At 39.8% G+C, this 16,021-nt stretch overlaps 1 protein-coding gene across 1 annotated transcript in view; it reads left to right on the forward strand.

Moving 5' to 3' along the window:
* The first annotated feature begins 1,480 nt into the window (after positions 1-1,480).
* The window catches only part of CERK (ceramide kinase), a 41,083-nt gene continuing 26,542 nt past the window's right edge, over positions 1,481-16,021 (forward strand). The window contains exons 1-3 of the mRNA XM_072401625.1: positions 1,481-1,763; positions 9,160-9,231; positions 14,614-14,724. Of these exons, the coding sequence (XP_072257726.1) occupies positions 1,613-1,763; positions 9,160-9,231; positions 14,614-14,724 (334 nt within the window). The 5' untranslated portion in view covers positions 1,481-1,612. The remainder of the gene's footprint in view (positions 1,764-9,159; positions 9,232-14,613; positions 14,725-16,021) is intronic.

Consider the following 16,021-nt stretch of genomic DNA (forward strand, 5'->3'; position numbering starts at 1 on the left):
TAGGGATAGGACCCATCCATCCTGAGATACAATGCTTCCCTAACCTTCAAACATCATAAAAAGTTTAGTGTCTAAATGATTCATATCTTCTCCTAGTTCCAAACAACTACTGTAAGAATGTACCTTCATTACTGTGGGAGTTTTGACATATGTATAAAATGTTGTTTTTGACAAGGTCAGTGAGTGTTAAGATGCGTACACACTTCCAATTTTTATCGTTGGAAATGAACGACGAACGAACAACGAACGACCGATTGGCCAAAAATCGTTCGTAAAAAAAGTAACCAACGACGCCGACGAACGAGGATAGTCGTTGGAAATGAACGACCGGACCAGCGGATCGGATTGGACGACGATCGTTGACCATCTATCGTGTGTACGGTCGTTCAGTGATCGTCCATGGTCTGAGCATGCGCGGTGAACGAACGTTCGCTCACTTCCTGTGGTGCACGTCACTTCCTGTATCGTTCAAACGATCGCATCTATCGTGTGTACAATATCTTTGAACGATCGTGTCGTTATCTGTAGGTACAGGATCGGTGCCATACGATCGTTCGCAGATATCGTGCAGGATTGTTCGTCGTTCGTTTACCAACGATAAAAATTGGAAATGTGTACGTAGCTTTAGACTGAAAACTTTCCTCCCCCCAGTGTCATTGAGACAGGAAATATAAAAATATCTCCATTAGGAATGCAGACAGCAACTAATACATGTTTAGTAGTCTGGTGACTGAATAAAACCTTTGTCAAGTTAGGATTCTACTTCTTTCCTTTTTCCCCATTGTAAAGATTCCCCTGACCCAATGCTAGTGTAAGAGGGGATAGTAGGAAAGGGAATGTTTCACCAGCAGGAACCCTAAAGAGCAGTTTCCCCAGTACCAGGCCAATGATGAAAAGAGTAGTGGCTGCCATGTGTGGGGTACACCAGTGTGCGCTGTGCACTACGGATATGTACACAATATTGTGGCTGTGATTGTTAGTGACAGAAGGAACTATGCAGAGGGGGGAACCATTAGCAGGATGCACCCCATATATCCCCCTACCATTGGAAACAATGGCAGATATTCACTGTCAGTCTATTAACAATCCATCAGGGGCGATGACAATGGGCACTCAGGGGATAGCTGTACAAATGCTGGATTTTCATATTATCATTGTTTGTACCACGTGACAGTAGGCCAGCTTTAGGGGTAAGTAGCCATTCTTTCTTTTTTGTTACATGTATTTACTCCACTGTCAACTACAGCTGGGATGACAGTCACTTTATGGAACATATCCCCCCAGGCTAGTTATTTATGTGTGTGAAGCAATGTGCGTGTCCTCAGGCAGCTGTGAGCATATAATAATGGTTAGATAATGGTGTACAGGTCATATGAGCCCACCTTCCGCGCCCTCACTCCCCTCCCCTCTGACTCCATTACTCGCGCTGAGGGATCGGCCTACTTTGCGCTTCATTTGCATACGTCGTGACGCGGGGGGCGGAGTTTCCGAATCTGGCCGAGCAGACAATGGACCGCTAGTTGTGCAGCGGGGGGTATGTGAGCGATGTGTTAGGGGCACGACCTCTCCTCCGGGGTATGATACTCGTTGGGGGCGCTGTGACGGTGACACAATGGAGCCCGTGCAGCCGCTCACTCCTCGGGTGCTGTGCTCGGTGTTGTCGGTGAAAAGTCACAGCTGTGAGGTGACCCTGGACTCGGGACGAGCGCTGCTCTCCTGGAAGGAAGTCAGGCCGAGGCGGGGGAGAGAACGGAGCCGAGCCGGTGAGTTGGGCCTGAGCTGTGTGATGGGGGGGGGGCACTGGTAAACAATGATTAATGTGCACATGGCGGTCAGCTGGGCCCCAGATCAGATCTGTGTATTATAGAGCCTGTCATGGTGACATCACCTGCTCTCCTCTTTTGTATATATTGTTATTATTATATATACTACATGTAAATATATTATATATATATATATATATATATATATATATATATATATATATGTGTGTGTGATAGGTGATATGTGTATATATCGTATGGGACTGTACATCGCTGCATATTATGTCGGCACTTTATAAGTACTGTACAATAATATTAATACCTTTCTCTCCTGCTGGCATACTCCAAACTGCTACTGTTTGGCTGTTCACATAGCAAAGTAAATATTAGTGAGGCCTTATTTGGATATGCAGACTAAAACAGTATGGTTCATCACTTTATCACCCCTATATATGCCTAGAATCCGTGTTTAGATTAAACTGCAGCATTTGAGAAAATGTAAAGTCCTCTTTCAAGACAATGGCAGTGGCTGCCTGCTGAAGGGCAGACAGAAGCTACATGGCATGTATAGGAATCACACCTCAAACTACTGGGCACATGTGCAACATGCTTTAATTCACCACCTGGGAACAGTTGGAAGCAAGTAAGGAGGAACCAAACTTGTTGGTGTGTGGTGAGCTTCAGACTTACCTGTGTACAGCCGCCCAGGAATAATGACCGGTCCTAGAGCTGTCATCACTGCATCAGAGCCATCATCTTCACAGCAGCAGACTTCTGATAGCACAGCAATCCTTGGCCTTTGGATGGCCATTAATGATGTTACACCTCCCTAGCAGCTGGCACATGCACCATACAGTGTAGAACTACTACACATTTAAAGCAGAGTTTAGGTCTGCTTTAAATGTGTAGTAAATATGTGCAATGTATGGCACATCTGATATAAACCTTAGACTATTTTGAACATTGTCTTGTGTGTGAAAAAAGAAAAATGCATGAACAAGAGCTGTACATACAGCACCATTTCGCTCTATAGAGAGAGGGGAAGGGGAAAACGAGCGAGTGGCACCCGCTGCGGTCTCCCCCCTTCACTTGCGTTACGGTAGTTTGTGGATCCGCCAGGATGGATCCATGAACGTCATTGGATGAGCACTGTACACATGTCAGATTCTCGTCTGATACTAGCTCTGAAGTGTTAACCAGACGAGAATCATCTAACGTGTACATAGCCTAAATTCAGTGTTAATTTGCTAAGTGAGCAATTTCTATTCCTTCAGATTAACCCCACTGTGTGACAATCAGCATACTTCACATGGTTTTGCATTTTTCTGTTTAAAGTCTAACAAATACATCATATACAGTGCTTAGTTTTTTTTTTGGAAGTGACCCCAGAAGGATTATTTCTTTATCTGATATGCACATCACTGATTCATTGCATGTTGTTAATTTGTTCTTGCACACATAAAGAATGAGTTTATCTTGCAGCACTATTTACAAAGCTGCCATTACTACTGCTAATTCAGTGCTGTGTTTTATGTCGAAAGGTGGCTTATGCAATCTTTTTCCACCTGACAAATATAGTTCTAGTCATTCGTAAAACAAATACTCTGTATGATTATATCCTGTCTGACCTGATTTATATTTCCTCCTTGTGATTTTCAATCCATACAGTTAATTGATTATTACCATCAGTGTTCGATGTGTCATTCACTTGTTTAATAATTGATCTGCATTATGATTGATGATACCACTATGTGTAATAGAGATATTGATCCAAAGAAATAAACAAAAAAGTGGTTTTCTTTTCTATTCTAACACAAAAATTTCTTCTTGATTTTGTTACAGTCGACCAAAAAATGCCTTGTCTGATCAGTTTGCGATTAACATTCTGAACGACTATATGGCAAGGATATAGAATCCTGTTGGAGATGGCTTTGTATCATAAGCTCATAGTTTGGGGTTGTATGTGGGTTGCTGGGGGGATATGTTTGGTTGGGGTGGACTGGCACAAGTAAAGGATTCTAAAAACTTGGTGCCGTTAGATGTGGTTGGTGGGCACAAGGACTATGGCACAAGTTTGCAGTGTATACAGTGAGCTGCACCTGACTTTTTCTGCTTTTGCCACAGCACATTACTGTTCTCCTGCAGCTACCTTTTCATTTCACAATCCTATTGTAATGAGATTATGGAATTTGGTCTGTTTTTGTAAATTGTTCTTTAATTGTAATTGTTTTATCACCTTTCACTTTAATGCTTTACACAGTAGAAAACAAAATACGTAATAAAAATTGCAATATATATGTTAACTGTTTGTGTGCCCCCCCCCCCCCCCCAAATTACAAAATTCTGTTGCTGGTTTTCAGAAACTTGGTTCTGATCCTTCCATCTCTGTCCAAGGTGGACAAGGGGGAGTTTTGGTGGATATGCACTTCTAGGCCTGCTTTCTGTGTAAACAAGTGTAGGCCCAGTTTTTTTGGGTATTTGATCTGCTTTGTTTTGATCCTGGAAATGTAAATTAGTTTTGTGAAAATGTTTTTCTTTTATAAAATGTGACTTAAAACTTAGGGGTTCACTTAGTGGGGTGACAAATCAGGTATGAATGAGAGACTTTGTTTTATTTAAAGAACTGGGATCCAGGAAATTCACATCAGAAAGCTGTAAAACACTTTCATGTTAAAGTTGACCTTTAACCAAACATAAAACAAGCTCTTCAAGTTCAGTCATGTATAATGCCAAAACATGAAATGCTTATTTTAGTATAGCAATGGTGTATTTACCTAAATAGATTGACGTCATGTAATATTCTGCACAATCAGATGTAGTACTAGGAAAGCTTTACTTCAGTGCACTGATGACCTGTTGTTGGGTAAAATTGTTTAATTTAGCAGCTATTTCAATGACTAGATTTGTACTTTTTTTTATAAATAAGTTGTGCTAAATAATAAACACCAATATTTTCCTAGTGAAGGAACTTTTTCATATAACAAAAATGTACAAATTTCAATGCTTTTACCCTTATGTATGCACATCTGCTTATTTCTCCCACCCATTGAGGACATTTAGTGCCTCCATGTGTAGGGAGTATTTTACTTTCTCCCCTCCATCCCATATTGAAGTGCATAATTGTCAATTTGTTAAGCTACGTACACACTTCCAATTATTATCGTTGGAAAACGAACGACGAACGTTCATGCACGATATATACGAACGTTCATGCACGATATATACGAGCGCGCAGCAGGGTGCCGCTCCGTCGCTCTCCCCCTCCCCTCTCCATAGAGCATGAACGGTGCTGTATGTACAGCATCGTTCATGCATCGTGCGGTCTTTTCTCGTTGGAAAGGATCGTGAAAGATCCTTTCCAACGAGAAAAATTGCAGGTGTGTACGCAGCTTAACAGGTACAAAGGCATTTACAAGATTCCATAATCTGCACAAATCACATATCCATACTGATAAACATTTACATTTCATCCGCATGGTTAGTAGGTACACTGTGGTATAAGGAGGCCTATGTCTTTGCTAAAGGTACTTTTAGTTCATATATAGCCAAACATTTTTATTGAGTGTGGGAGGGTTATAACCTGTTATGTTTTACTGCTGTCCTGGGCTCAGTTAGGGACATTTCTGTTCACTTCCAGTCCCAGATAACCTTTTTGATTGGAAGTAAAGGAAACTCCAACAGAAACACTTAGAAATTAAAATGCCTTTTTAAGTAATGCTGAAACACCGCGTGTCAGCGTTTTATTGTCTGTGCTGTTATTGCAGATTCTCCCTCATTTGGTGTATGTTAAAACATCCCCAGAAATGAAAGTAAGAGAAAATCCTAGTAACGTAGCCTCAGGTATCAGTCATCCCCATTATCCAAAATGTAATAAAAATTTGGGGCTATAGATATACACTTTTATTTAATGTAAAAGCTTACAATAGTATTTGCTTTAAAAGGCTAAGGATGAGTTCCTTTTGTTAGCCCCAAGTTATTTGCTGACCTTTTATAAATGATGGTGAATTTGGACATTCCTATTTTAAAGAGGATCTGTTAGGGTAATTCTTCTTCCTACTCACATGAGTTTAACTCAGCAGGGTTGCCAGGTAGACAGATAGAGCCCAGCATTGGAAGCAGCTACACAAAGGAGGAGGAACTGAGTAATTAACGATATCTGTCTCCAGAGGATTGTATATTTATGCAGTGGTCATACATTATGGTAATGATTAATGAATAATTTACAGCAGAGACTGTAATAAATCTCATAGTGTAAAATAAATCTTAACGCTTTCAGTAAACGTCAGATATTGCCATACAGTAGTCGTAACTTGCATTTGTTAGGTGTAGGATTTTTTTTCTCCCTTGTTACTGCAAATTTATTATATTAGACCTTTGCACAGTCCAAAGTCAAGACACTAACTGTTCCTACCGTAGGTATGTCCCTGACACGGGTTTAGGCTGGTTTTGGGAGGAAGCCAGTTAACATTTCGATATGTTTTTGGGATGTGGGAGAAGGCCGGACTGCTAGGAAAAAGTTGTGAAGACTTACAATCTCCATGCAAATACTGTCCTTAACTGTGTTAAACCCAGAGAGTTGGTTGCTTTAAAGCTTGCCATTTCATGCCAAACCACAAAATGTGTAGATTTATTCAGATTAGAGAACCTGTTACGTTCATGTGTTTATAGAATCACAAGTGCTCTGTTTACTCCGTTGGTTTGATGTTTATCTGTTAGTCTTTTAGCATACTCCAGTACTGCCTGATGATATAAAAATAAGCTGGTAGCTTGTTCATTGCTTGATTGTTTTTGAATTGTGTACACTAGGGGGATGTCAAGTTGGATTTTGCACTTGTTTGTGCCACTCTCATAGATTTATTTCTATCTTTTTATGATGTAAATTGGATAAGACTTCAATCAGTGTAATTAATTAGATCAGTGCCAGCACAGACCACGGCACAAGTGTCCATGCATTGGGGTATAACACAGGGCAACTGTACATCCCTAGTATGAATAAGCCCTTATTCACAAAACCAATGGGGCAGATAGGATTGGGGGGCAGTTTCCTTCTTTGTGGTACACAGTCATGCCTTATTGCATATATAACATAATGTGTTGAAAATCACACATCAATGTCTTTTTGTAACCCAGCACATGGCATGGCAAGGCCCTACGGTACATTTGCCTTGTTGTACTGAAGTTTAACTTTGAATTCTTCACCCGTCTCCATAGACCTCAGTTGCTTCAATGTAGGCCTCACGCAGCTCCTGACTTAGGGAATGAAGTGACCTTGCTTTTTAGACTAAGGAAGTGTTTAAGAATTTAAGGTCGTGGTTGTCCATCTGTAAATGTGTGCACTGGTTGATTCTTCATACCCCCTACCCTAAAGTGTCTCTGCAGTGTTTGCACCTTCAGTTCTGTGGCTAACTCACCCTGACTAATCTTTTCATATTAGTTTTGCTGCTCTGTGTTTTAGTCTGGTGTATGAACTGAGGAGTTTTTCTTGGGGTCTTCTTGTTTGGTTTTTATAAAGGTGGAGAGTGCCATATTGTAGGTATTATCACCTACAAATTTTAGAAGTTGGAGTAAAATATAGAAACCATGGACAAGCAGTTCCTCCTATTAAAGTATGACAAATGAGTCCAGCACCTCTGTCATTAAAATTATATCACCATGAGCTGTTTGTTTACAAACCATGATAGGTATTTTCCCCTGTACCTGTGTAAATATTTAGTAAAGAAACACATTTTTACCCAGATGCCTACTCCCAACTTTGCACATTGTACATTCCAAAAAAATGTAATTAGTGTTTTGTATGTTAATTTGACAGCTTGGTAATTAGACTAAGTCCAATATTAAGCAATAATTGAGCAGTGTAGCATAAATATGCAGGGCTCCTGGTGACATGTCAAGTATTTCCCTAAAGGTAGAGACCAATTTTAATTTATGTGGTATTTTTACTATTCACGTTTTAATACCTTATACTTAACAGAGTGACTTTGTTTCATGATTAAGGTGACATTCATCATGGAGTTATTTTACTATAAAGTTGTGACCTTTAAGAGATCTTAATTTTCCTTAATACCTTGCCTTGCATAATGTTTATTGTACCGGACAATTTGTTTTGTGTGTGCACTGGGTAATGGAACACACTTGGCAGGCCAGCTGTCTGACAGGTTAACCTAGCCAACTTCTTATTTACAGAAAGCAAACTGGGATGCGTATTTTCCTGGGAATAAGGACAGTAACTGATTGATGTGAGTAGATTGCTCAGGCTTTTATAATCTGCAGGGGTTTTCTTATTGAAAGAAAAAAAAACCCATGTCCTGGAACAAGCAACAGGGTTTGCTGAACTTTGTTGACATTGGTCGCAGTGTTTGCTTTCAGTGACTTCATGAAGCAGATTCCAAATAACAATGCAAAATCCTACTCATCAAGCAGTGCTGTGTGTTTGAGCTTACTTTTATAGGCTAATTCAGTGCTCTATATTGCTGCTGTGCCATTGAGAAAAAAATCATATCCCCCTTCTACATTACGTGGGTATAAAAGCAGTCAGAAACTTTCAGTAGATAGCTGAAATAATATATTTTTTTAATATAACATTCACTTGCTAATTATTGTATGGTAAATTACGTTCTGGTACTAACAAAGTTGCATTAGTTCCACTGATGACTTTTTTGCAGTCCGAATTAGCCACTACTTCTGACACATCCCAGCCCATACAGAGGAAAATGTATCAGTGGGGAAGCTAGGCAGCAAGGGACCTTGTTGTTTAAATAGATGTTATTGGGCCAATCTGCAATCTGTGTTTTGGGCATTCAGTCAGCCTCCTATTACACATAAAACTGGCCGCGCTTTATGTGCTGGCTTTCTGTTGTTGTTCAGGCATTTACTTATTTACTAGCCCTGTCTAATTTAGACCACAGTTTGGCTAATGGTCACTCCAATATTTGCAGATTTTCACATAGCATAATGATACCATAATCTTTCTTAGCCAAATAATGCACAACAAGAAGGTCTTTAGATCAGCCTTTCTCTCTGATTTTACCATGGGGAAAACCATGAGGAATTTTTCAGGGCTTCAGAGAACCCCGGCTATAATTACTATATCTACAACTCTTTAAAATAGCATTGCTGGCCAGTGGGAAGAATGTCACCCTTACAAATAACCAAAAGTTTATTGGTGTCAATTGAACTATCCAGAAGGCACAAATTACTCAAGAAACACCTAGCAAACTCTGGAGAAACCCAGGTTGGGAAACACGGATCTAGATGCTTTTAAGAAAAAGGCTCAGAGGCTGGTAGCCCACTTTATTTCTTTTGTATATGACTACATGTCTGTTTTTATTTTCCCTCTCTGTATAATTTGATAATACTTGGGAATTCTTAATAGCATTATATTTCTGTTTGTTAATAGGTGCCTGCTTGGCCCAAGCATTCCAGAGAGTGAGAGGTCTCACAGGCACTTTGACCCACCGCTTACCTTCAGGTATGATGTTACAAATGAGTCTTATTGTTTATAGATTTAGTCAAGGAATTATTCTTTATTATTTGAAGCCTTTTAAATCTGTCAATGTAAATAATGCTATTCTTTGTTCTGATAAGTACTTTTCTGACCTTTGTTCCATTCATAATGTCATGCAGTTTTATATCTAGGAAAAATGGGTACAGCCATTAAGGATATAATTGTATTCCTTTTTTTAATAAGGATAACGATGTTGCTTTTTGTAAACGCTGTCAGACTTTTTTTTTATTTATTAGCATCTGACTGCTGGCAATCAGGTAGTTCTGCGCCATAACCAAGTATGCTGTGCAGGCTTGCTTATTATGGCTGAAGCTCACTGACCACCAATTAGTTTCATTTTTAGTGTGCTTGAAATGTTTTCTTACCTGTTAAATAATAAAATAAATCCTTTTTCCCAGACATTTAAAACAGTTGATCATCACATTGCAATATTTATTGGGTTTTAAATTCCTATGTACATCATATTTTACCTGCAGAAAGAGTATTTTTACATTGAGTGGTATAGATCAGATGAGACTCTGGGAACAGAATTTTTATTGACTTGCATTGGCCAATCAATTTAGAATCTTATTTGTCTTCATATGAAGATTTACTTGTGTATGCACAAATAAAAGGCTCTTCAAAAGCTGGTTGCACATAGTTCACTGAACATTACCTTGCTCACCACATTGTTCTTCTATTATGGACATCATTCACAAAATAGTTCTATTATCCTGGCTTTTTCAGGGTTTTCCCGCAATGAGGCGGCATTTTGTGTTTCAGTGTGAGCTTCTGCTTACATTAAAGAGGAACTAAACTGAAAAAAGCCCCCCAAAAAATACTTACCTTCAATCCCACAGGGTAGTCTGATCCATCCAGGGGTGTCCTGCATTGGGTCCTGTGCTCCGAGTGCTGCCATCTTCATCTCTTCCTCCGGGTTCTGGATTCCGGATGACGTAGGATGGAAAAAAAACCTGCCAATCTCACTGCGCATGCGCAAAAGTAGCACCCGACAGCTTGGATTCCTGACGTAGGTATCGCGGGAGGCTTTGCACTCCCATTAATAGCCTAGATGAATTAGGAGGCAGTGCTGCACCTTTTTTTTTTTTTTATTTATTTATTTTTTTAAAGGGTTGTCTACCCTTTTTATGTAAAGTAAAATTTCTGAGTTTAGGTACGCTTTCAACTTTGGTTCATGCTATCTGTATGTATAAATCCAACCTTGGAAAATACCAGGGATATGTACTTTTCCTCAAATAAAGAAATATATTTTTAAGTGTAGCTAGGGTAAGTGCTTATGTTAGACTCTTGAAATCCACTGTACAATGGTACTTACTGGAAAAACAGTAAAAAATACTGGTGTGTTGTCCTTATTCAAATTCAGGATTTTGTGTTGCTGTGAATGTGATAGAGCCGGCACAGGATTGTATCACCTTCTAGTGCTGGGAGTGACATGGATTGTTCTTTGTAAGCTAAGCATGAAGTTTTGGCACAGCTGTTGGGCTGATGTTTTCACCGCACTCTTAGTGCTAACTTGAGTTCAGTTGGCATTTAAGTGTTGAGTGTAGGCTAAGGGTTTTATTGTTAGCCTTTGGATTAGGCTTAGGTTTGCTGTAAAGAGTTGCATTTAAGGATACAATTCCAGTGTTCTCCCCAGAAATTTTTTTCAGCCTGGTGGGGGGAAACTGTAGCCGGGTGGTAAAGTGGGCAGGGCTAGACACGGCAAATTTGGAGCTCCTAGTTATTTATGCCATAGGTATCCAGTAACCCCTGCTATTGTGTCAGTGTTCTACCTACCCCCTACACTTTGTTTCAACTTTCTAATGCCTGGCTTGTTAGAATGTACAGTTTTTCCATTTTTTTTGTATCATGCTCCAACAGTCCAGTGCTGTGTGTTATAATCCAACTCCACAGAGTTCCATGTTTTAATAGTGTAATCCCTTGTAGTAGTGTAATATTGTGATCAATGTGGCTTAACAAATTAGGCTTGGTTCACATTAGCAGGAAAAAAAATGCCCCTCCTGAGTGACTATTTGACAACTACTAGGCACCTTGGATTGGTAACCTGTTATAACTGCTAGGCACAGGGGATTGGTAACAGGCGGTAAGTGCTGGGCTTTTTAGGCCTAGCAGTTTTTCAAGCAGCAGTGGTTCCTGGTGAGAGGTAAGTGAGGGGTAAACGCAGCAAATGCAACCTTACTGCCAATGTGAATTCAGCCTAACTTCAGATGTCACCTGCTAGCGCTATACCTAGGTAACACAAAGAGCATCATGCATGTGATTTCCACTTACATTTCTGACATGGTTAAAAAATACTCCCCCTGCCGCTCCCTCCGCTCCTCCAATGATCTACTAATGACTTCCTCACTCATAACCTCATCACACGCACGGTTACAAGACTTCTCTAGAGCTGCTCCAACTCTCTGGAATGGTCTTCCTCGCCCTATTCGGCTTGCTCCTACTTTCTGCTCATTTAAAAGAGCGCTCAAAACTCATTTTTTCAAACTTGCCTACCCATCTTCTTCTGTCTGCTAAACCCTCATTACTTCCCACCACTACATATCGCCCATCCTATTGTGTGTGAAATTCCCCCACCTACTAGATTGTAAGCTCTTCGGGGCAGGGTCCTCTCCTCCTGTATCACTGTCTGTATTAGTCTGTCATTTGCAATCCCTATTTAATGTACAGCGCTGCGTAATATGTTGGCGCTATATAAATCCTGTTTAATAATAATAATAATAATAATGTGATTGCAAATGGGGGCAGGACAGCCACAGTGCCCTCCTCATCACTGCCAAAATCAAAAACTTCCTCTAAATATTATCTACCCGCAGTGTGATAGCTGTGTGTGTGTAAAGTCTGCTTGTCAGCTTCTGTAGGCCTAACAACTCAAATTGCATTCAATCCTTTAAATGTCCTAAATTGTTTGGTGTAATTACCTAAAATGTTTAGGGTACACAGGGGACTCACATAGCTACTAGTAACCAACATTTCTTTTTTTAATTTCAAGAATTTCAAAATTTGGGGATCACGAGTTTAAAAACTTGTGGAAATTGTACATTTGGGTTGGTGTTTTTAAGAAAGTGCACCTAGGAGCCCAAAATTGAAAATGCAAATTAGGACCCCTGGGGCTACTTACATAGCAAGAAGCTTTGGGGTGGGGCCCCCTAAATATTTTACCTACCTTTCACCAACTTATGATTGTAATACTATGCTGCCCTTTCTGCTTCTGTTCTTTAAATCCCAATTTAGCTGGAATGGGGAGGTGCAGGAAATTGAAAATGTAGGTGCAAATGAGAAACAGATGTATAAACCCCTAAAATTTCATTAGCATGGCATCATTAGAACATAAAAACCTCCACCCATCAAACTGTCCGCTTCCCTACCTTGAACCCTAATTTCTCTAGAACAGAGAGGTGCAAATAAACAGAATCATAGGTGCAAGTGGGGGACACTTGTGGCTAACACCCCCCCAAACGTTCATCTCCATGGCATCACATACACTGCCCATCAAAACATGCTGCCCTGTTACCCATGACTTACCCTACCAGTACCTGAACCCCAATTTCATTTTGATAGGCAGAGTTTTTTATGTTCTAATGATGCCATTCTGACAAAAATTGCTGAAATTGTGAATGGTGCTAACTATAAGTGTTTCCTGTGCACCTTGAACATCTCAAATCATTATGACATACAGTTTAGGGGATATGGATGCTTATACACAGAGAGCTTTAAGGCTGAGGAATGTGACATGCAGCATTTATACACACACTGCTCTGATGATGTCATTACACACACCCACTGGGCAGAGACATTGTTAACACAATGTGGGTTTTTTTTCCAAAAGACACAGCTATGTGGGAGGGGGGCTGTGTCCTGATCTCCTCATAGCTGTGCTGTGCTCTCCTCACTCCGGCCCGGCTCTAATCAGCTATCGGCTCTTATCAGCGGAGAGCAGAGCAGCCTCTCCAGTGTCCGTTCAGAGATGCTGAAAATGTGCCGGCCCGCCCCTCAAAAATGGGCTATGGAGAACTATGCATTTCTGTGCTGAAGTGTATTTTAAGTGTTAGATGTTAATTTTATGGGAAGGCAGTATATAATCTACCATAAAAAAACATTGCTTTTATACTTGTTGTATAAAAAGCAGCAGCTCCCTAAGATTTTAAATGGTAATATAATTTGTTGCTATATTGCACAGACACTACATATTCTGATGTGATTAAAAAATAATGCTGACGGGTAGCTTTTTATGACCAAAGATTATCTAAATATCTGCTATTCTATACATATGTTACCCTGCCTGCCAGCGTTTCTGTGAAAATAATTTTACTCACTTGTGCTGCAATCATGACTGTATAATCCAAAGGAGGAGGTGGACTGGGGGAAATTATTGGGGAAAATCAGACATTGTATGAGTGAAAGTAGGAAAAAGAATATTCAAAAATGCTCTGTGGTTAGGGCTTCTGGGGCCCGAGAACCTTTTTTTTTTACTTTTTTGCTTTAATTAAATTCCATATGCTTGCCTCTTGTAGTGTAACACGCTTGCCTCTAGTGTAACACATAATGCTGTGTCCTGTTTATTTTTCAGATACTAAAATGTGTCTTATTGCTGTGGTATAATACTTCATGTTGTGAATGTATCCTCAGGTCCTGAAATGTTTGGTGGTTGGTTGTTGGGAAACATTACTTGTTTTTGTGGGCTGGGACGACAAAGGTGTCCCAGTGATGGGATAATATGAATGCACCAGGATTGCTCAAGTATTCTGGAAACTCTATTTACTACACTGGTGGCAGGGTGACATTTTATAGGCAGTACATTGTGAGTTAGAACATGCTTCAGGTTCACAACATTGAATAGAGCCAAGCTCCGGGTGAACCTTGGAAAAAAAACGTGATTGAGGCCAAGGCAAACTTTAGAGTTACAACCCAAATAGTTTTCTTATTTGCTTTCTTAAATTTATATTACTAAACTTGGTCTATCATACAGTATTTGTTTTAAAAAATATCATTCTGGTTCCATGTGATAATGAAGTAAGTGCATATCATTTAGGAATTGCTTAGCTTGTTATTTTTCAATTTGTTTAAATGTTTATAAAAGTATTAAGTCTAATTAGCATGATGTTTAATTATAAACTGTGTGAACTAAGAAGTATTTAACAATTGTACTCCTGTAATTGTAATGTTGTGTGAATTGTCTTTATAGGCATTTTGCATGTTTAACTTGAGCCAAACATCTTGACAAGCATAACTTAACAGATCTTTAGTTCATGCAGTGCTAGGCAGACTGCCATACAAGTGGCCTGCAGTTTGTCTTTGTCATGACTAATAACATCTGGGTTTGTTACATTCTCTTTCTCTGTTTTCCAGCTGGTCATATTGTCCCTGTATCAGAAATTGTTTCAGTTGGAGAAGCTGATGTTGATGAGAAGTACTATGGAATGCAGTGGAAGCACATGTGCAAACCTCACGCATTTACAGGTAGAGGTTTTCTTTTTTTATGTTAAACCTGAAGCATTGTCCTAGTCTGTTTTAAAGCCTGATTATATTCTACTAATTGGCTGGGGAATAAAACCTAAATCTCCTGTAGAGGATGATGCCAGAAATGTTATGACCACATACTGGAAATTGTTATTCCACATCTCACTATGAGATGCTCTAACAGTGTGCTGCAGTGTTTGGAATTACAGTGTTCCCAGGATCTTGCTGAAAGTGTGGTGATGTCACCCTTAACCTAGGTACCATAGGTTGTGACTCGTTATCTGCCTAGATGATAAAAAGCAATGTAATCAATGTAATTTATAATATTTTATCCAATGTTATTCATGGATTCAATCTTATGTGACCTATATCATATATCTAATTGGTATAGACTGAAGGTAATATGGCCAGGCAAACATATATGATTGATGTTCTCTGGATGTTGAAAGGGTCCTATGTGACAGTATAAACAAGCCCAAATACATTTATTATGCGACACACAAACCTTATAAAGTAAACCCTTTTTTCCTGACTGAGCCGAGTCCACCTTGATTTGTTTTACATGCTTACCCTCCCAGACATGGCCTCCCACAATGGGAAGGTTTCTATAACAGAGGCAGTGCTGTCAGTCCAGGAAGCAGTGAGTGCGGCTCGGGATTAAATGGGCAGTGACCATGCCATTTACTTACTCACCCCCCCCGCCCCCCCATTATAGTGTAAGCATCCACCACCTACATGAGGGTGGCATCACTACCCTTAATTTAGAAATGGTGCAGAAGTGTTGCTACACCATCATAAGAAGCTGCATTAGGTGGACTTCACTGGAATGTGTTTTTAATTAATTGAATTCAAAAAAGCATGGCTTACCACCTACTATTGTTCTGTCTAATTGGATTGTCTCAGTGACCAGTAAAGCCACTCTTATTGGATGAGGAAATGTCATTGTTTCTGTGGTGTGTGAAATATGTTTAAAGTAATCCTCCAGTCAAAATACACAAATTGCTAAGCATGAATCAAGGAAGATCGATCTGTCATCTGAGCTTTCCCGGCTTTAGAAGATCTATGGTATTTAGGAAAGAAAAATGTTTTCCTGCCGTCTGGTAGAAAATATTTAACACTATTTTCCAATCATCAATTCTCATAATTACCGTATTTTTCGGCGTATAAGACGCACTTTTTCTTCCCCAAAACTGGGGGGGGAAAAGTGGGTGCGTCCTATACGGCGAATGCAAGTTTTAAAAATAAATAAAACCGGTAACATACTTACCCGATACCGCGATCCCGCGTGCTTCTGCGA

The sequence above is a fragment of the Pyxicephalus adspersus genome, chromosome 2 (assembly GCF_032062135.1).
Source record: "Pyxicephalus adspersus chromosome 2, UCB_Pads_2.0, whole genome shotgun sequence".
Classification (NCBI taxonomy): Eukaryota; Metazoa; Chordata; class Amphibia; order Anura; family Pyxicephalidae; genus Pyxicephalus; species Pyxicephalus adspersus.